We start from the raw sequence: 22,141 nt of genomic DNA, 5'->3' as shown, positions 1-22,141 counted from the left end.
CAGGGAATAAAACTTGTTAACCTTTTTCATGAGTAGTGGTTATTTCTTATTAGTATGATCTCTATTGTGGTTTCATAATATGTTTATCTTGGTTATTGATGTTGATTTCTGGTTCAGTGGTCACTGCACGGCTAGGATTCAAAAGGTTCATCAACCTATATGCGTCCCCTTGTAAGTTTACTAGCACTACCATTTTTTGAATGAACAGCATTCCTTAAAAGCTCCACAACTGCCTGACGTTCAAAGAACTGATTCTCTCCTTTGGTCACTTTAGCAGGTTTGCTCAATCTCACCCAATCTCCACTTTGGCTTGAACTTGTTGGACAGCATGTTTTTTTTTCATAATATAATTGACTCTTTTCGTGATCCTCCTCCAATTTCTCCTTCACCAAACTAGGTGACCACTGCTCTACTTCACTGTCCCGTAGCCAAGCAGAGGTAAATTTACACTTTAGTCTTCTTCCTCTCATCACAAATGGAGCTAACCCACAGCATCATTATTAGTAACTCAATATGCCCAAACTGTTTTATTTTTTTATTTTTATTTTTTACCTCCAGGCGCCAATCATTCGGTTTGCTAACTGCACTTTATATGGAACCTTTAATCACATGGTTAAACCTCTCCAGTATCATTCCCACTTGGATTATAAAGTGGTGTTGTTCTGTGTTTCACTCCAGTTCTCTCAAAATATTTCTTTGCTGCACTGGAGGGGAATTGTACACCATTATCACTCAACACAACAGCAGGAACCCCCACAGAGACATAAAGTCCATCCCAAACGCCAATATCATGTTGTTGTCTATTCTCTCAACAATTTCTACCACCGGCCACTTAGAGAATAACTATCAACCCAATTAAATATTCTTGCAACTGTCCCAAAGGACCAAACAGGTCCACTGCAACACACTCCCAAGACTGTTTAGAAATGAGACCTTCACTCATAGGTGGTTTTAATGTGCGCAGCGACTTGTCAGATCAAGAGCACACTTCACATGTTCTCACAAACCTTTCCACAGCCTTATCAATCCCTGGCCTCCAAAACACTCCTTTTACCACTGCATTGGTCCTTACAGTCCAAAATACCCTTTGTGGCATAACTCCAAAATCATATTCCGTAAACCACCAGGCTGAACAACCCTGTTGCCCCTTAAGACCAAATCATTAGTCACTGACAACTGCGATCTTACCTCCCCAAAAGGTCTCAAATCTTCTGAAACTTGTTCCTTGCTAGGCCAACCTTTATATATAGACTTCATCACTCTCTGTAAAACCAAATCCTTCTTTTGTTCTATTTCCCATTCCTCTTTTTTAATTGCTGATTTGCCTGAGTCATGAATCAATGCAACTTTGAAGTCATTCCAAGGATCATCTTCACACACTTCCAATGGAGCAGGCAATCTGCTATCACATTCTCTCTGCCTGTAGCATACACAATGTTATATACATAGTCTTTCATTCACATGGATAATTTTGCCTTTCTAGCAGAAGCATTCACACTTTCCTCCACAGTCATTCAATTTAGTCAACAACTTATGATCGCACCGGAGGGTCACTGGCTTGCGCCAGCCAAAAGCACGGAAATTCTCTAGAGCCCACACACAAGCCAATGCCTCCTTTTCAATAATTGAATACTTTGCCTCGGCAGGTGATAGTAATCTAGATGCAAACAAAATGATTTTCTCTTTGCCCTTAGAGTCCCTCTGCAATAACACCGCTCCCAAACATTTATTGCTTGCATCTGTTGTGAGCCGACAGTTCAAACTTGGGTCAAAATTACCTAAAGAGGCACCTTCTTTAGTAGATCCTCGATTTCACATAATTCTGCTTCACACTGCTAGTTCCACACAAACTTTGCATTTTTTTTTTTTAGCAACTGAGAAATATTATATACAGTGTCTTCAAAATTTGGAACGTTTGTCACAATACTCCACCATTCCGAAAAATGATCTTACCTTATCCTTGTTAACAGTGCAGAAGTACCCATAATGGCATTAATCAAAACAGGTTTACGTCTGACCTCTTCATCGCTAATCACATGACCTAAATAGGTCACACTCCTCTCCACAAACTTACTTACTTACTGCACAGTCAATCCCACAGCCTCCAAAAGTCTACGCAATCTCTCATCATGCTTTTTTCTATCCACCCCAAACACAAGAATATTGCCCTGGAAGAAGATTATTCCGAATTCCTTTCCAAACAGTCTATGCATCAACAGTTGGAATACAGCAGCCGCGAACGCTAAAGAGAATGGCATAGGTTTGAATTGATAACATCCAAACAGTGTGATGAACGCAGTGTATTTTCTAGACTCTGGCTTAAGGACAATCTGCCCAAAGGTCTAAAGTAGAAGACCATGTAGCTCTATTTAGGAATTAAACCATTTCTGTGATATTTGGAAGTGGAAACTGGTCAAAAACTATATTATTGTTCACATGGCACAAGTCCACAAAGACGGATCTTTCCATTGCTTTTGCATGGCACTACAATAGGCGAAATCCCCTCTGAACGTTCAATCAGTTTAATTACAACCAACTCGATCAGGTTATCCAACTCCTTTGATACCTCCTCCCTTATCATTATAGGAATCATTCTCACTTTATGGACTTTTGGAGTGGCGTTACTCTTGAGCATGAAATTGTGCTCAAACCCCTTCAACGGTCCTAAGTCTTTGCTGAATACTCTTGGAAATGTATCTGCCATAGCCTTCCCCACCACACTTCCATCATCCACTATGAAAATGTTTCAACACTGTTCGGATCCAGAACGGTGTGTAGGTTCCCTTAGGTCTACCCATTCCAAAACCGATGGTCCATGCTTTGCAACATACAGTTTCCTCTTGTGAGTCTGCCCTTGAAGGAGAAGGTTAACCATCTGAACCCCATGATGTCAATCTTCTCACCCGTAAAACTCTCCGGACTTATATCCGATGGTAACAAATATGAGCCAACTTTCTCGCAATTTTTTTTTGGTCCACACCTCTTTGTTCAAAATAGTAGATGTCAATCCAGAATATGCATACATTTTGATTGATACTCTGCCTATTAGCATATCACATACACGCTTGCTTTTACAGCTACTTTTGTTAATGTTAAGTACAAATGTCCCTTGCAAACTCTTGATACCATCCAGTTTTAAATTCTCTTCCTTTGTATCACTTCCCTCAGGGCTGTTCCCCTCCAAAACACACTTGACATTATTCTTCTTCCTTTTACACACTCTCAAAAAGTGACCCGTTATTCCACAGTTACTGCATTTCTGTTTTGCAGTGGGGTAGTTCTTACTATAGGCAAGATGATTCTTACTATCACAACAATAGCATCTTCTCGCCTTTTTTTCCTTAGCATTACTTTGTTGTTACTTTTCTTACATTTTGTACTTATTATTTTGCACTTTGTATAGGCTTTCCAAGTCTTTGTCCGATTGCTTCAATTAAGTAGCGCATTTTCCTGAAATCTCAGCCTTCAGTACAATTGCTAATACTTATTCCAGTGATGATCTCCATTAATCCACAATTGCTCTTGAATAGCGGCATTGTTCATGTGCATAACCAATTGGTCCCTTATCAAAATCATCATGTAAATTCCCAAATTTACAGTCAATGGCTAATTTCTTCAATTCTGCCACAAAATCATCTACAGTGGCCCCTTTGTCTTGTTTGAGTTGAAAGAATTTATACCACATAATGCCCATACACACTTTAGGTGCAAAGTAAGCATCCAAGTCTTTTAACACTGCTTCAAAAACATTAACTTCTCCAGTTACGACTGCTTTTGGCATGCAAGTGTGAGTTTTCAGGCCCACGGGCCATAAGGAATGCAGAAGGATTCTTTTCTTTTGTTCCATTTTCATTTCCCTCGTTTCATCCACAGCATTGATATAGTTAAAATAGTCTTCCCATTCCACCCATTTCACAGTTGGTTCGGATCCTGACACCCAAAATGGACATGGCGGACTAATCATGAAATTCTATTGGGCCATAGTACCTTTAAATATAGGTATGTCTTTGTTTAAAATGAACTTTAAAGACTATGAATGTGTAAATCAATGTGCATTTTGTAGTAATCACTGCAGTCTTATTTTGATGTAGGTTCTTTATTTAGCAGCCCCAGACAACATTGTACAGGCAGAGAAACCTTCACCACCAGCTTCCTCCACTCCAACCGCCACCCATAGAATTCCCCACACCAAAGGTTCTAATGTTACATCACCCATAGAATTCCCCACACCAAAGGTTCTAATGTTACATCATAGCACAAGACTGTGCTAATCTATCAATATACATAAGTGTAAGGAATTACATACATTACCTACGTTACAACACATCTTCCCTTTTTATATTTAAAAAAAATAAAATAAAAATAATAGTAGAACTTTAATACACGTATATTTTATCACATAAATACACTACAAGCAAGTTACACATTTTCTTTTTAAATTCATACAGGTTGATAAAAACAGAAATGTAAAAAAAATCTAACAGAAACAAACATTATATTTTTCCATTAAACTGTATTAACACATACAAAGTCATCAAACCTCTTTGGTTTGGAAATAATCCTACCAAACCTTCCAGTGTTGATTTGACTGTCATTGTTTGTACTGTTTTGTAAGTTTTGTGTACCTGTCGCTTCACTTTCACGTAGCGAATGCGGAATACTATCATGAATTGGTGTTTCAAGCGCACGCGTTTTACTGTCACTCCTCACTAATCTACTGTATAAATTTACCTCTTCACTACTCGCCTTTTCATCTGTTTCCAACCAATCATAACTCTTGACATTCTCTGTTTCAGCATGTTTAACATTCCTACACTTGGAAACCCTGCCCAAATGCCACACTTTCCCATCACTTAATTTAACTGAGTTACGGAATACTTCATATACTTTCAGAGGCTCTGAATATCTGCTTTCTCCTTTTTGGACTTTTCTCTCTTTTCTCACTTTAACCCAATCTCCACATTTTACTTTGGATTCTCTTGTTCCGATTTTCTTGTCATACCACTCCTTATATGCTTGTTGATTTTCAATCTTACTTGATCAGGTGACCATTTGACTCGCTTACCAGATGACAGCCAACCAAGATCCTTGCAGATAGGTTCACGACCTCTCATCAAGGAAAATGGACTTTCCTCAGTGACTCTACTGGGAGTAATTCTGTAAGCCCAAATTAACTTACATAGCTCACTTTCCCAATTCAAACCATTACTCTTGGCCAACTGGATACTCCCTTTGATGACCCTGTTGAATCGTTCCACTAAACCGTTTCCTTCTGGATGGTATAATGAGGTAGTGATATGGATTACACCATTTCTTTTTTTTTTAAAATTGAATTTCTCAGTCACAAATTGAGGGCCATTGTCAGTAATCATAGTTTTAGGTAGACCTTCTCTTGTAAATATTTGGTCTAAAAATGTAATAATTCTTTCACATTCTGCCTTATGAACTATTTCAATCTCTGGCCATTTTGAAAAATGGTCCACTGCGACCAGAATAAATTTGTATTCACCATTATTGCATTCCACCGGTCCCACCACATCCAAACCTATCTTTTCCCAGGGCATATTGGGGCAAGCAATGGGTAATAAAGGTGGTTTAAATGTTTTCTGACACTTATCAGAACTATTGCATTCTATGCAGTCTCTTATTTTTTTTTCAGTTTGCTTATCAAGACCAGGCCACCAATACCTGCTTTTGACTCTTTGTTTAGTTTTGGATATTCCAAGATGTCCTTCATGACATAAATCTAGGATCTTTCTCCTAAGAGAAACTGGAGGTACAGCTCTTTCACCTCTGTACATCATATTGTTTTCTAAATAAAGTTCATTTCTCACCTCCCAGAATTTTTTTCCATCTGCCCCAAGATTTCTTTTTTAAGGCCAACCTCCATTTATGTAACCAGCTATTCTTTTTAAACTGTCATCCTTAATCCATCCTTCCTTCCATTCCATAATATCAATACCTTCCATTCCCTCATCAAATAATCCAGCCACACAACTCTCCTCACCCATTAGTTCATCTACATTTTTAATTGATAATGACATTCTACTTAGAAAATCCGCTACTTTATTCTTGACTCCAGGCCAATACTGTACATCATAAGTAAAATCCAACAATTTTACCAACATCCTGCTCAATCTCGGAGATGCATTTTGTAATCCAGCAGTCGGCAAAACCTTTGTTAAAGGTTTATGATCAGACCTCAACAAGACATGCAGTCCCCACACAAATTAACAAAAATGGTTCAATGCCCACACACAAGCTAATGTTTCTCGCTCTATGACTGAGTATCTCTCGTCAGCTGGGGTCAAAGACTGTGATGCAAAGGCAACAACCCATTCATTGTTCTCATCATCACACTGTGTTAGTACCGCCCCCAACCCTTTATTACTTGCATCTGTTGTCACAGTGGATTTGCATTTGGGATCAAATCCCTTCAGAAATGGTGCTTTACAAATTTAAAATTTTAAATCCTGAAACGCCCTTTGACACTCATCTGACCAAATAAATTTGGATTTGTTCTTGAGTAATTGTTGTATATGATACGTTTTTTCAGAAAAGTTCCTAATGAACTTTGAATAAAATTCAATTAAACCTAGAAAAGCTCTCACATCCTCTTTCCCAGCAGGACAAGGAGCCTCTTTGATAGCTTCCACTAAAGCTTGCTTCGGTTTAATGCCATTCTTGCTGATGCTATGACCCAAGTAAACCACTTCTTCTTGAGCCAATTTACATTTACTATACTCTATTGTCAAACCTTTCCTCTTAAGGATTTCTAGAACCTGTTTCAACTTATTGTCATGTTCCTCTCTATTTTTACCCATGACTAGGATGTCATCTTGGAAAAACATCACCCCCAGAGATTCCACTAAATATATTACTCATAATCCTTTGAAACATCGCTACAGCTGATGCCAGTCCAAAAGGCACTCGGGTATATTGATAACATCCAAAAGGCGTTATGAACGTTGTGTATTTCTTACTATCCTGGTGTAATGGTACCTGATGGTAAGCAGATTTTAGGTCGATAGGCGAAAACCAACACATATTCTTTGTTGCGGAAAACATTTAATTTATGCGTGGTAATGGATACTGGTCAATTAAGATGTTTTTATTCAGCTCCCTAAGGTCCACACATAATCTTACTTTACCATTGGAACGCCTTACAACTACTAATGGAGAAACCCATTCTGCTGACTCAACTTGCTCAATAATGCCACCCTCCACCAGCTTTTTCAATTCATCATGAACCTCCTCCTTAATAGAGATAGGTATGTGTCTAACCTTATGAATACATGGCATTGCTGATGATTTTAATTCTATTTTGTGCTGAAAATCATTCAACAGCCCCACGTTACCAGAAAATAATTCTGGGTAAGAATCCAATATTTCTTCCTTTCCCTCACAATTTTCTTTAATTGTCAACACTGGATCCGGACTGTTGGGGTTCAAAATTATTCCTAAATCACCCTGGTCCGTCCAACCTAAGACTGAGGGTCCCTTTTTTTAGAAAACGTACAATTTGCACTGTGCTTTCCTTTCTTTAAACTGAAATTCTAACTCCCAGAAACCCACAAATTCAATTTTGTCTCCAGTATAGCTCTTGTGCCTAATGTTTCCACCAATTTATCCTTCCATACATTATAGTAAAGGGTGAACCTGAATCTGCAATCACCTTAATCATCACCCGTCCTACCGCCAATTCACACCATGGTTTCATCCTTTTAACTTGATCTACACCTAAAATGTCGTAATTTATACAAAACACCTGATGAACATTCGTATTCTCCAAATCATCAGAATTAGAGTCACTGTCCTCTCTAATGTATTTAACATTCACTTTTGAGTTAACAGATTTCCTCCTGCAAACCTTTGCATAGTGACCTACAACACCATAATGAGAACACTTTTGTTTCCTTGCAGGGCATTTTTTGAAAAATGCTAAGTGGTCAGCGCTCCCACACCTATAACACTTCTTTTGTTCCACACTTATGGGTTTGCAATTATAATCCGTTGCTTCTTGAAGCTTTTTTTTAGTTTCACCACCTTTCCAGTATTTTGCATTAGATATTTTGTTAACTTCTTTTATTTCTTGTACTTCATCCTTTACCGCTTTGGCACATCTACCTGTAAGTTCTGCTTTCCTTACTAGAGCAATCACTTCCTTTAGAGGTGCTTCACCGTTGACCCACAGTTTATCCTGAATATTTGGGTTGCTCGCATGCATAATAATTTGATCACAAATAAGTTCTTCTTGGAGTGGACCAAAACGGCATGTTAACGCCAGAGCACGAAGTGCAGCAACGTAGTCATCCACATTTTCAGTTTTTCCTTGTTTCCTCTGGAAAAACTTATACCTATCTACAGCAACAAACACACTAGGTGAAAAATGTGCATCAAGATCCTCCAAAGCATGCGTAAATACATTCCCTCCTTCTCTGGGTTTCTTTTCAATCTGATTGTATGTTTTAAGCCCTCCTGGACCTAAGCAATACAGCAGTACCTTTTATTTTCCTCCGGTGAAAAATCCTCTTCCTCAAAAGTGTCTATATAAATTACAAAAGTACTCTTTCCATTCCTTCCAAGGCATAGTGGGCTCTCCTTTCGCAGGAATAAATGGTTGAGGATTGGATAAGTTCAATGAGTGTAATGCACACGTTTCACGTTTGTAATGAGATGGCAGAAACAAAGAAAATAACACAAGTGGACAATATATCGGTTAAATTTGATAATAAACAGCAATGTGTAAGTAATAGAGATCAACTAACATGTGAACAGTTGATTGTAATAATACAATTGTGTAAAATGCTGTTATTACATAAAAGCCCAGTAGGTGGCGCAGTTGTATAACATTTTAATGATATTAAGCTCTCCAAATTGATTCCACATTCAAAATGTTCGAACGTTCTTGTTCGTAATCAGCTGTGATGATCAGCAGAGAATGATTGACTCATCTGTCAACAATATAAGCTGTGCTGATCAGCGAATCTTTGTAATGCTGAAATTTAACCAACAAGCAGTGTGGAACAGCAAATGTACCAGAAATATGTCTGCCAGGAGGAGACACTGTGGGTAAATTCACAGTACAGTTATATCATATGGTAATGAGGATACACAATCCTCGAGATCCGGCAGTTGAGGACTGGCTAGGAGACACATAAAGTAGGTAATGAATTTTAAATGTACTCACGTTCGTGCTTAATTAAGCGTATACTTGCCACAGCTGAATCCGTCCTCTGAGACTGTCGAAGTGCATTCCTTGTATGTTTAGAGGACTCATGTGGGAACGAACAAGTATTTTGTGGTTCACTAATTAACAGTTTCCTTGGTCCTCTTCAATCCTGTACTACGTCCGATTCTCCTGCCAAGCTTGATTACGGTAGGGCCTACAGTATCATTGCAACGGGCAGAGTAGTGTCACTGCTTCTCCATCAACACAATCTGCTTCGCCACGTCCAGGGCTGCGCCACTTTCGTCGCCAATTTCTGTAGTAATCACTGCAGTCTTATTTTGATGTAGGTTCTTTATTTAGCAGCCCCAGACAACATTGTACAGGCAGAGGATCCTTCACCACCAGCTTCCTCCACTCCAACCGCCACCCATAGAATTCCCCACACCAAAGGTTCTAATGTTACATCATAGCACAAGACTGTGCTAATCTATCAATACACATAAGTGTAAAGAATTACATACATTACCTACGTTACAATACATTTCTTTATAGCAGTTACACAATGTCACAATTTTAATTTTGAGTAACATAGGGTAAAGAATCACCCTCACCTGTTTCCTGTATGATTGCTATGAGATAGGGTATTGCTTTTATATAATTACGATGTTATGGCTTCATGTATACTATGATGTCATATGGTTCTTTGGGGAAGCGAGATGGAGTGGAATGCGATGACGAGAGGATTCCGAGAGAGACGGTTGAGGAAGTCGGAGGAGAAGAAGGAGAGGTGAAGTGCGACGGACTTTCCCGGTGGATGTCGATATGATTATTGAAGTTGCTTTGATGTAATAAAGATATCTGAAATACATCTTGGCATTTGGCGACGAGGTGTTCGACATCCACATTTGAATCCACGCTGAGCAGAACTGAGCAGGCTGCCAGTAGAAGGAAGAATTGCTGTTGATTTTCCATCAACAGGCGGAGACACGGCGGACACCGGTGTGGGCGTCGCGATCTTTCAAAGAAGAGCGGTTATTTTTTTTCTTCCATGGCTGCATAACGCAAGAAGACGGGAACAGGCAGAAAGTCGGGGGGACACTGGTGCGAACGCCGAAATTTTTTTTTTGGTTTCTTTCCCCAGCAGCGCCACTCACCTCAGTCACTGGGTTTCCTTGGGGCGGCCGGCAGCAGGATTCCTGGTTCCAGGAACACTTCTTTCTCCGGGGGGCTCCTGTTCACGCTGGAGTTGACGCTGTGCTGACGCTGCACGCTGTGTGTGGAGCACTTAACTGGGAGTGTGCTCACCGGATTTTTGCTCGCAGGAAGTAGGAAATAAGGAAAAAAACCCTACTAAGATATCTAGATATCTAGAGTGCTAACTTTACGTGGATGAACTATAGCAACTAGAGTGCTGACTTTTACTAGAACTTTAGGACATTATAAGGACATGAGACAATGTATGATAACTATAGTTAATTAATATTTTCTTTATTGGTTTCATTCATTTCAGTACGCAGTTTATTATGTCTCATCATTCTCCCCTCAGTATGTCCCAACCTCCACAATTTTTATCAGAACGTGGTGAACCAATTTTGCCATGGAAGAAATGGATAAACTTATTTGACTCATATTTGATTGGTATTGGTGGTGAAAAGTTCTCACCAGCAAGGAAACAAGGAATTTTACTGCACAATTTGGGAATTGAGGGACGTAATATTTATGATAGTCTTGACCTTATAAGCATTGGCACTGCTGAAGGTGAACCGAGAGACAGTTATGAGATGTCTCTCATGATGCTTAAGAAGCATTTTGACGGTCGCATCAATGTTGTTATGGAAAGGCACAAATTTTTCATGAGATCTCAGGCAAAAGATGAGAGGGTTACTAATTATATTGCAGCACTTAAAACGTTAGCTCAGACATGTGATTTTGCAGATTTAACTGAATCTCTTATACGGGACCAATTGGTACGTTGTACGAACAATCCCAGAGTTCAGGAAAAGTTATTGGCTAAAAATCCTACGTTAAAGGAAGCAATTATAATTGCAGAAAGCATTGAACATGCTATTCTTTGGGTCAAGGAGATAAAGGATGTGAACACAGGTTCTCATATGGACTCGGGATACACAGCTATGTCAGCTGCAATCTCAACTTTTGATGATGAGTGTGGGAATGAGTTAGTACATAGAGTTTCGGAGAAAATGAGGGTCAGCAATGATGTACAGAAAGACTCTAAGATCAGATGTTTTAAGTGTGGGAATGCTGGTCACTTGGCAAACAATCCTAAGTGTTTTGCAAGAAATGTTAATTGTAGGAAATGTGGGAAGAAAGGACACTTTGCGAAAGTTTGCAGAAGTTCTAAGATAAATTTGGTGGGAGAATCTTCTGCTGATCAACAAATTGTATTGTGTATTAATAATACGTGTGCTGGAGATTTGCAATCTGATGGGTGTTCAGAGGATAAACTAGTCATGCCGCAGTGTGATGTTAATATTGGGGAGAAAACTGTTGCAGTGCTTGCTGATTCGGGATCCCCGTTTACATTGATTGGTGATAAAAATTGGGAAAGAATTTTTGGTGATGATAATATCAAATTGATTCCACCTGATATTTCTCCGGTTGGTTATGGGGGGCAAAAAATTGATTTGTTTGGCTACTCCATAATGTCAATTAAATTTAAAGGAAGAGAGACTGTGGGTAAAATATATGTAGCAAAACGTGGCAATAATCTTTTGGGGTGGCGTCATCAGAGAGATTTGGGAATAATTTTAAATCCAAACGCCCCTGACCAAGTTCTTTCTGTTACCAGTATGAGTGATGATGCAGGATTTGCCAGTGAGTTTCCTGAAGTTTTCAGTGACAAATTAGGTTTACTAAGGAATTTTAAACATAAGATTATTTTGAAAGCAGGTGCGAAACCAATTGTGTACAAAGTTAGGAAAGTTCCTCATTTAATGTTACAACCATTGCAAGAGGAACTTAATAGACTGTTGGAATTAAAGGTCATAGAGGAAATTGAAGCATCTGAATGGTTGGCCCCCATAGTTTTGGTCCCCAAGGACAATGGAAAAAAAATAAGGTTATGTGTTGACCTCAGGGGCCTTAATCAGTCTATATGGGTAGACCGTCAACCTTTACCAAATATTAGTGAGACGTTGACCATGCTGACTAATGCCAAAGTATTCAGTGTTATGGACTTATCAGCAGCATATCATCAAGTCATGCTTCATGAGGAGTCAAGACACCTTACCTCTTTTGTTACTCCTTTGGGTGCGTTCAGATTTCTCAGGATGCCGTTTGGGCTAGCCTCAGCTGCGGCTTGTTTCCAGAGGGTTATGAGAGAAGTACTTAAAGGTTTCGATTCAATCTTGTTTTTTCAAGATGATATTTTGGTGTATGGTGAAGACACAGCGAAACATGATGAGGTTCTAAGATCTGTATTAGAGAGACTAAAAAATAATGGGTTGACGTTGAAGAGGGAAAAGTGCATATTTAGAGTAAATTCTGTCTCATTTCTTGGACACACTATTTCTGGGGATGGCATAAAACCCAAATTGGAATTGGCCAGATCAATTCTGGTTGCGCCAACACCTACTGATAAGGATCAAGTAAGATCGTTCCTTGGGCTTGCTGAATACTACTCGAAGTTTGTTAGAAACTTTGCAAGTGTAATTCAACCTTTAAGAGTAATTTTAAAGAAAGGAGTGCGTTTTGAGTGGTCTTCAGAGTGTGATGAAGCATTTAAATCAGTGAAAAATGACATTGGTAAAATGCCCACTTTAGGTCACTTTGATGTCAAACGCAAGACCATTTTGTCTACGGATGCTAGTTTGAAGGGTTTGGGTGCCGTACTTTCTCAATTAGTTGATGGTGAGGAGAGAGTGGTAGCATTTGCTTCCCGTTCACTTAAAGGAGCAGAAGAACGATATTCAGTAATTGAGCGTGAAGCATTGGCTTGTACTTGGGCAATAACCCATTTCAAGTTCTATTTGTGGGGTTTACCTTTTACTCTCAGAAGTGACCATAGACCTTTGGTACAATTGTTTGCATGTAGAAATAATGAGAACACCACACCTAGGATTAAACGTTGGGTTGAAAGTTTGTGGGATTTTAATTTTTCATTGGAATATTATCCGGGGAAGAAGAATATTCCTGCGGATTTCCTTTCTAGATTGTCGGTTTTGGATCCAGGCATGATTGAGCATCCTCCTATTTTGTGGGTTAAAGAAACTGCTTTTGGTGTAGGAGAATGGAGTGAAGAATGTGATAAAGATATTGTCTGCAGTTCAGTTATGAATTTTGTGGTGCATGGGTGGCCGTGTTTGAAGGAATGTTTAATTGATGTTGGAGCGTTCTGGTGTGTTAAAGATGAACTTAGTATTATAGAAGGTAACCTGTATAGAGGAGATAGATTAGTTCCACCTGCGGGATTGTATAAAAAATTGATCAACTTGGCTCATGATGGACATTTGGGTAGAAATCTTACCAAATCTAGTATTAGGGAACGTTATTGGTGGCCGGGATTGGACAAACAAGTTGAAGCTGTGGTAAAGGAGTGTTTCCAATGTGCCAGTAATGACAAATCTAAAATAGTGCGAACTGCTCCTTTGTCTCCGATATCTGTTCCAGAGGTGCCATGGGTCAAGTTAGGTTTAGACTTGGTTGGACCTTTTGAGCTATTACCTCCTGGTGAGAAATTTGTAATTGTTCTTGTTGATTACACTTCCAAATGGGTTACTGCTAGTTGTGTGAGTTCCATCACCACAAGAAATGTGATTGAGTTTTTAACTGATGTATTTGCATGTGAAGGTATCCCCAAGGTGGTTATTACGGATAATGGTGTACAATTCACTTCTTTGGAAATGAGGAATTTTCTTAATAATTTGGCAATTTCCCATCATCGAACTGCGTTATATGCTCCACAAGCAAATGGTTTAGTGGAAAAGATGAATCAGTTAGTGAGAGCGAGTGCTCAGGTGGCCTTTGAACATAGGATAAGTTTGAAAGCGGTTCTGAGAGAGAAGTTATGGGCTCATAGGAATGCACCTAATGTTATCACAGGAATGTCTCCTTTTCGAATTTTGAAGGGTAGATTGGCGGGTTCCAAATTGAATCCTTCTTGGTTGCATTCTGGATTACAAAATCTGAAAGAGTCACTTATTTCTAAATCTGTTCGTGCCAGAGTAATTGAGAATCAAAATAGGTACAAGAAAAGGTTTGATGAGAGGAAGTGTGTAAAACAGAGGGATTGGTCTAAAGGGGATTTGGTGTTTATAAAAAAACCAGTATGGTGTAATAAAGGTGTTTCCAAATTTATAGGGCCAAAGAAAATTGTTGAAATAAGGAAAAATGTTGTGGTACTTGAGGATGGTGAAGTTTGGAGTATGTCTCGCTTAGCCAAGTGTTCTAATGGGAAGGAATTGAGTAACACAGTACCTGATTCAGAGATGAGTGAGAAGCTAAGAAGGAGTGTGAGGAACAGAATTTTTCCAAAGCACCTATCAGACTTTGTGAAGTAAATTTTGAAAGTCATATTTTGTTGTGTATATAATTAGAAAATTAATTGTTTTTTGTTTGGGTTATGTTTTGTTCCCTTAATTGATACAATGTTGAATTAATCGTCTTAAACATTCCGATATGTATTTAGATTGTATTATAGTTTTATGCAATATTATTTTGTTATATTTTGTGAATTGTAAGGGGGAAGATGTGTTATGGCTTCATGTATACTATGATGTCATATGGTTCTTTGGGGAAGCGAGATGGAGTGGAATGCGATGACGAGAGGATTCCGAGAGAGACGGTTGAGGAAGTCGGAGGAGAAGAAGGAGAGGTGAAGTGCGACGGACTTTCCCGGTGGATGTCGATATGATTATTGAAGTTGCTTTGATGTAATAAAGATATCTGAAATACATCTTGGCACAATTGTTTCCTGAGGTAAAGCTCAGATCTTGATGAGCTTCCTTGTGTGCTGCAGGTTTCCAAGGTGTGTCACACGCAGGGCCACGCTGCGTGACTCATTGCGTTATGACGATGAACACAACGTCCACGCTGATACCGCCTACTTGATGCAGCATCTTAGAGTGTTGACGCAGCCTAAATGATGCGATCTCTGGATTACAAAAGACTCCTTCCAGGTAACTCTGTTTATTCTTCCCCACGACAGCAAATCAGGTCTTTATGCAGCCACGTCTTTCTTCTAGCACATAAACTCCAAAATGCGACAGTTGTTTTGGCTCGCAAGGTTTTCTTTTTCTCCAACAAGAAACTTGCCTGAAAACACAAACCTAATCTGGTTCTTCCAATTACTTTCAAATGACCCTCTGGCTCTCTCCAACAGCTGTCTTCACTCTGCTATCTATTCCATATTCCATTTCCTTTGTAGAAGATTATAGATAGTACAATCAATATTTGTCGTTTACCGAGGTTCAGCAAATGTGAGTCGCTCCTAGACTTATTCTTGCCATCCTCGTCGCCAATTTGTTACGCTGGATGTTTCACTCACATAAACTCTCACGGACTGCATGCATAAATAACTCTGTATTATTGGCTCAAGTAAATGCAGGAAACAGGTCTGCTTGGCTCCACTGCCTCTGCAGTTCTCTACTGGAAAGCAGGACAGTGGAAACCTTGTACATGTCATGACAACCCCAACATTCCATGTCACATGCCAATAGCTAATTAATACAATATGTATATAAGCACAACATTTATCCCCTTATCAGCACATACTTTAAACAGTAAACGTAAGAAGAACACTTTAAAAAGTGTTCTGGATCGACCGTAATGGCCCCTGGATAATAATTAAAGTAAACAAAGATAGAAACGTTTTGGTAACAAACGAATAAACATGATTTCATATAAAGTGCTACTTAGGTATAATGTCCGGTCTTATGTAGAATCATAAAATATAAACATATGGCCAGTATTTTTCTCTTGGTGGCAACCTTAGATCATACCCAACTGTTTCTGTGGGCCATGCTGTGACTGAAAATTTGCTGGGTGGGGCGTTCCACCCCAAATACCCCCCAAAGATACACCTCTGACTGTTGTTACATCACAGCAGTAAACAACTGGATTTCAATCCAGTTATTCATGATAAAGCCTTCTAATGGAAGCAATACAGAACATAGATGTATATGTTTAGTACAAATAACAATTCAAATGACAAGAAATGCACAAAAAAGGCAGTGCAACTAACTAAGATCGCAACCAGGGAATTTGGCTAAGCTTTGCTGTTTCTGATCATTAAATTATTGTGAACATGAGAACCATCTTGAAAACATATAGTGCTAGACAACTAGGAGATGGGAAATGAGAGGTTTAGAGTAAGAATACAGAGGATTATTTAATGAAGGAAGGACAGCTTCCAGGCAGTGGGTTTCGAGGCATTTATTCATCTAGCATCACAGGTAAAGACTTCCAAGCACAAGGGAAGGGGGCTGAGATAGGCATTTCTAGTAGGCCTATTGGACACATTTACCTAAAGAAACCAAAGCAGATGACAAGGTTGTAGGGTGTGAAAACTATTTAAGATAGGTTTCCATAACGCACTTATTAACAAGCTGGTTCTACAGAAAACTGCTTTCATCAAAGTTTTACACTTCATCTTAAATTTCTTACTATGTTTTTTGGGAAATACATTTTACTCTATTCATGATTCAGGGGCAATATATATCTCCTTACCTCATTTTCTAACTTAGTAAGTACATTTAAGCTCAATAATGAGCTGCTTATAGGTCAGCCTTTTTCTTAACAAGAAAGGTGGAAGATGAGCATGTATTGGTACCTCTTAATCCCTGTACATCTTAATAATGACTGCAAAGGAGCCTCTATCAGGCACTTTAACTACGCAAGTCACATAAGAGTGCACAATGAGCAATATCATCCTCTTTGTTACTCTCCAGTGGCAATAGCAAGATTGCACTGTTTGTTACTCTCAAGGGGAACCCAATACGTGTGCAGGAAAGAGCACCTTTATTGTAGGCAAAATAATCTGCTCATGTGGGATGGCACAAAATGCATTTGTCTCTCAGCCTGGGAGGTGATTCAATTCACAACAACATGGGTAGGGGCACAGCATTTATTTGAACCAATAATACATTGTGAATGAAATCCCACCTACAGAGTTGTCTTTTAATAATAAAACATCTCTAAATACAAAGGCCTACATCAAGGTAATGGTTTATTCACTTCTTTTGGAAGAATTATTGGGAAAATACTGTCTGGAGTATAGTCACAATATTTGTATGTGTGAAAAATATCAAAGGACAGAACCTAGAAAATATGTTATCTTGCTCTAATAGTACTGCCACACCTCTGAAGAGAAGAAGTAAAAAAAACAAAAAATAAAAAAAACATTTTCTACACTAAAAGTGTATTATTGGTGCAAGACTGGTAAAATTAATGCATAATTATCTAATCAATGTTGTTGTTTGACCCAACCAAATGTCTGCTAGGTGTCGCTTGGACTACTTAAGAATGTTTTACTAAAAATGCATTTCCTAAAACCATTCTGTGGATAATATTTATTTAGCCTATTCCACTGAATCCTTAATATTCACACATGCCATCGCTGTACACACAAGTTAAGAAACAATGTCACATAAACAATGTCACATAAACCTTGGGTCGGCATAGTGAGGAATGAACAAGAATCTACGGGTTAACACAAGTGTGAAGATCAGTATTGATCAGTGGATTAACGTTTCAGAAATCATGAATTTCCATCACATTTCATAAAACAGCAGTAAGAAGTGAGGGAGGCTTAAAGGAAAAAACTGCTACTTGGTAGTTGCCATTTTGCAGTGGAATTTTAAGGTTCAGCACAGTGACTAACAACAAAACATAGCTTCACATTACCCTGGATCTAGTGATGTGCTCTGTAAACGCCGACTTTGAACTGTAGATGTTGCGTATTCTGGGGAAGAAAAAAAGGAAGCCTGTTAAAAACGCGCACCAGACAGCAAAAGTAATGCTGTGTAACATACACAGAAAATCTGTCAAACAGAAACCAAACACAAACAAGCACTGGCAAGGCCAATAGGTATCGCCTATGAAACAGCTATTGGTTTTGGCAATGTGTCTCAGCCATGTTGTAAACCAGCATGGTTGCTGTTCAGAAAAGCTAAATGTTAGTGGTGTTGAGGGGAGTGATATGGCACAGGGTGGCGTAGTCTCGCATGGAGTGGGTGGTGTGTCAGAGTTGCATAAACTGGAGTGCTGTAGAGGGTTGTGGAGGAAGTAGAGTTGAGTGGAATAGTGTGGAAGGGTGTTGAGTGGAGGGGCATAGAGTGGTAGGGTGTAGAGTAGAGTGCATTGGCATAGAGTGTTGTACAGTGGAGTGGCGTAGAGTGTGGTAGAATGGCATGGCTTAGATTGCAGTGGCATGTTGTAGAGTGGAGTGCCGGGGCACAGAGTGGAATACTGTGGAGTGACATAGCATGTCGGCGAGTGGAGTGGAGTAGAGTGAAGTGGTGTAAAGTGGAGGGCATAGAGTGGAGCAGAGTGGGGTGCTGTAGAGTGGATTAGTGTGTCACAGTATAGAGACAAGTAAAGTGGCAAAAAGGAAGTTGTGCATGGTGGAGTAACAGTTTATGGAGCAGAGTACTATAAAGTGGAGTAAAGTGTTATAGAGTGGTGTAACACAGAGTAGAGTAAAGTCCCAGAGTGGAGTGGCATGGAGTTGAGTGTCCTAGAGTGGAGGGATGTAGAGTATCATTGCGTAGAGTGCAGGGGTATAGACTGGGGGGGCTTACAGTAGAGTGGCATGTCATAGGGTACAGTGATGCGTCACAGAATAGAGTGGCGTTTCAGAGTAGTACTGGTGTATAGGTGAGTGGCGTAGAGTGCTGTATATTGGAGTGGGGTGGTGTAGAGCGGAGTGGTGCAGTGCAGAGTATGCATGGCGTGGTAGCACACTGCCATTACAGACAACACATTTTCAAATAAAATATACAGCACATTTGCACAGACATAGTTTTACTAATAAAGGTATACAGCGCACAAACAATAATGTGTGGAAATGTCATCACTTAGTGTATGGACTAGTTTTGACCGTTTCAAATATTTACTTACACCACCCTTCAGATTTATAAAAAAAATGTGCTTCATTTGTGATTTTTGTAATTCTGATACATTGCCAATTATTTGCACAGTTCATTTACAGACAATTTTGTTGTGTGCTAGAAAAAAAGCATTTCCTTTCACAGCATAAATCTTCTCACTTTAAAGTCAGAGAAAGAAAAGTAAACACCAACCTCCCTCCAGAAGACAGAACCTGACATTTGACCACTGTCTTTGAAAGCACAGCAAACGTGACAAGAACAAGATTTTAAGGCCTGTTTACAGAAAGTGAGCACTTGTGGAAGAATACAGTAAATAAGCTATGCTCCATAGGAGGGACCAACTCAAGCTGGACAGCCTAAAACAAATCCAGCAAATAGAAAGCAAGCAACTGTGAGTTAAAAGCACAATGCCAATGGTAAGCAATGTGCAGAATGCATTTCCAGTAAAACTTTCAGAATGTCCCCAAGAAGTCATTAGCAAGGCTTCGACCTTTCTTACTCATGCTACCCTACAGCTGTTACTGTCTGAGTAAGGTGCAAAACTTTATCAGTTATAGCCACGTAGGTCACCAACAAAGTTGTATAATTTGCTGTTCTGCTTCTCGTGAGGCAGTATGCAACTTATGTTTTCTGATTTACTGTGCAGTACTACCTATACTCACTTAATAAATACTTAGATTTTAGTTTATTAATTTAAAGCATATACAAATGTACATCTACTGCTTGTGAATAGAAGTAAAACAAAAAATAAAATCCACAAATAATATAATACACAACATACTGTGTCACATCAGTGAATACACAATAACGTACATTCATACCTTACATTGCTAATATAAAAATGTTTAGATTCCTCAAATGAGGCAATCCTATTACATAATACTTCATTAAAGAGCATTTCATTTGTAACAAGGCCCTTATGTATCAATGCATTTTCCAACAGACACAGAATGGGTGAAACCCTTGGATATTTTTCAGATCCCACGTTCATTTAAGATGTTTTGTGACTTTCCCCACCATGTTATCCGCAACCACCTCAGCACATAAACGTCCAATTGACATGATTTTACTAAAGGCCTGGACAGTACATGATGTTGCTGGATCATGCAAAAATGTAATTATACATTTTGATAAGTGTTCAACCATAATCCATTTAACTCTAATCTCTTATGGCAAATTCGATTTTATTTGCAGATTTATGAAGCATGAATTGGACCCAAGGGTATTAGAGCACTTTACGTGAGCCTACATTTCCACAAGGTATTTAAGTAAGGGAGAGTAAGTGGTTTGCCCAGAATCACAGGAAGTTTGGCTGATGTCAGGACCTGAACCTGGAGACCCAGTAACAAAGGGTGCAGCTCTGGATGTTACACCACATTCCTCCCCCAGGCTGAATATAGGCCTAAGGAAACCCAAGACTGGTATTTATCACACTTTGCCTGAACCTTCCAGATCAGCAAATGGTGCTGTATAGGTTATTAATCTATTTTTCCACTCATTGTCGATCCAATTTTCGACCTCTCCGCTCATTTTAAGACACCTTTCCTACAATACCCTAGTCATGATGCGCTCAAAATAATCAAAATGTTTATTATTCCCACATACAAATATAGTCAAGAGGAAAACTGCCGGCTTGAACAGTACATTATTCCACCTGCTCCAGCTATTTCTCTCCATACCTTTGCATCACCGTTTCATTCTTGATTACCCCACCAGCATTAATTGTCATCACTGACTCACACTCCTCTCTCCATATGACACACAATAATCATTACCTGCATTGAGGACCAGACATCCATCAGCACGTGTTCCATGGTATATTGTTTATCGCTGTGCCCTGATGGGTAAACGTGCAAGAGTTGCACAGACCTTTACCACTCCATAAGGTTAAAAAAAAAACTCAAAAAGCACTTAAGGTATCATCATAACACGATTTGTTACGTGTTGTGCGATATTTGTAAAAACAATGCAAGGTGGGGCACGTAACAAGGGTGGTGTCAAGAAGAAGGAAAGAAATCACAAGCCTGGGCGGAGGGAGAGCTGGGGCGGGATGGGAAAGCAATCACGGACAGTTGGAAGAGGGCAGGAGAAGATAAAGCAAGCAGAAGTGGACAGCTGGGGGAGGGTGGGCAGCTGAAAGAGGAAACGGACAGTGTGAGGAGGGCACTCTGGCAGGAAAGAAGCAGAGGACAGCAGGAGGAGGGTGGGGGTGATGGTAAAGAAAGAGTGGACGGCGGGATGAGGGCAGGGGAAAGCAACACGAGGGAGGGAGTAGCAACAGCAGGAGGAGGGCCGGGTTAAGGGGAGGGACTGCTGAGACATGCACTCCATAAGAGTGCATGTAAAAAAGTAAAGTACCTGTAAGAGTCTGCAGCAGTGGAAGGATATTAGCTACCAACAGAAAGCTGTACTTGGTCAATAAACCACAGCAGGGACACACAACGCCCCAGGAGGAAGTGTAGGTGAGGAGGAGGTTCTGACCAACAAGAAACAAGGTAACAAGAGTGAGGTTGGAGCTAACCAAGGTTAAGTAATAGTAAATAAGGGGCAGGCTCTAAACCGGTTCTAAGATTTTTTTTTTGTTAGCAACAGATTTTGCTGACAGCGCATGCACTCTATTCAGACAAGACCTAAAAAGAGCTCAAGAAAGTTTCCCAGAGGTATGGCAGAATAGTAGTATAAGAGGGCACCATGTGTTTGATGAAAACATATTTAATGGTAGAAATTTAGAGCTAAAGGAACATTCATCCAGGTGGACCAAAGAAACAATAATATTCTTATCAATTACCATGCACCCCATACTCCTCTTTAGCTCTTGCCTACCAGGCAGCGTAAACTGCCCTACTGTCCTCCTACATAAGCTTGGAGACTGCCCTTTGTGTACCATTAGTTAGCCCAGTTG

At 39.5% G+C, this 22,141-nt stretch overlaps 1 protein-coding gene across 1 annotated transcript in view; it reads right to left on the bottom strand.

Moving 5' to 3' along the window:
* The window catches only part of MRPL21 (mitochondrial ribosomal protein L21), a 126,353-nt gene that overhangs the window by 88,271 nt on the left and 15,941 nt on the right, over positions 1-22,141 (bottom strand). The window contains exon 2 of the mRNA XM_069223025.1: positions 18,035-18,092. Coding sequence (XP_069079126.1) covers positions 18,035-18,092 — 58 coding nt within the window. The remainder of the gene's footprint in view (positions 1-18,034; positions 18,093-22,141) is intronic.

The sequence above is a fragment of the Pleurodeles waltl genome, chromosome 3_1 (genome assembly GCF_031143425.1).
Source record: "Pleurodeles waltl isolate 20211129_DDA chromosome 3_1, aPleWal1.hap1.20221129, whole genome shotgun sequence".
NCBI classification, from domain to species: Eukaryota; Metazoa; Chordata; class Amphibia; order Caudata; family Salamandridae; genus Pleurodeles; species Pleurodeles waltl.
Note: the sequence above shows the minus strand (reverse complement) of the source record. Positions and strands in the feature narration are given on the sequence as shown.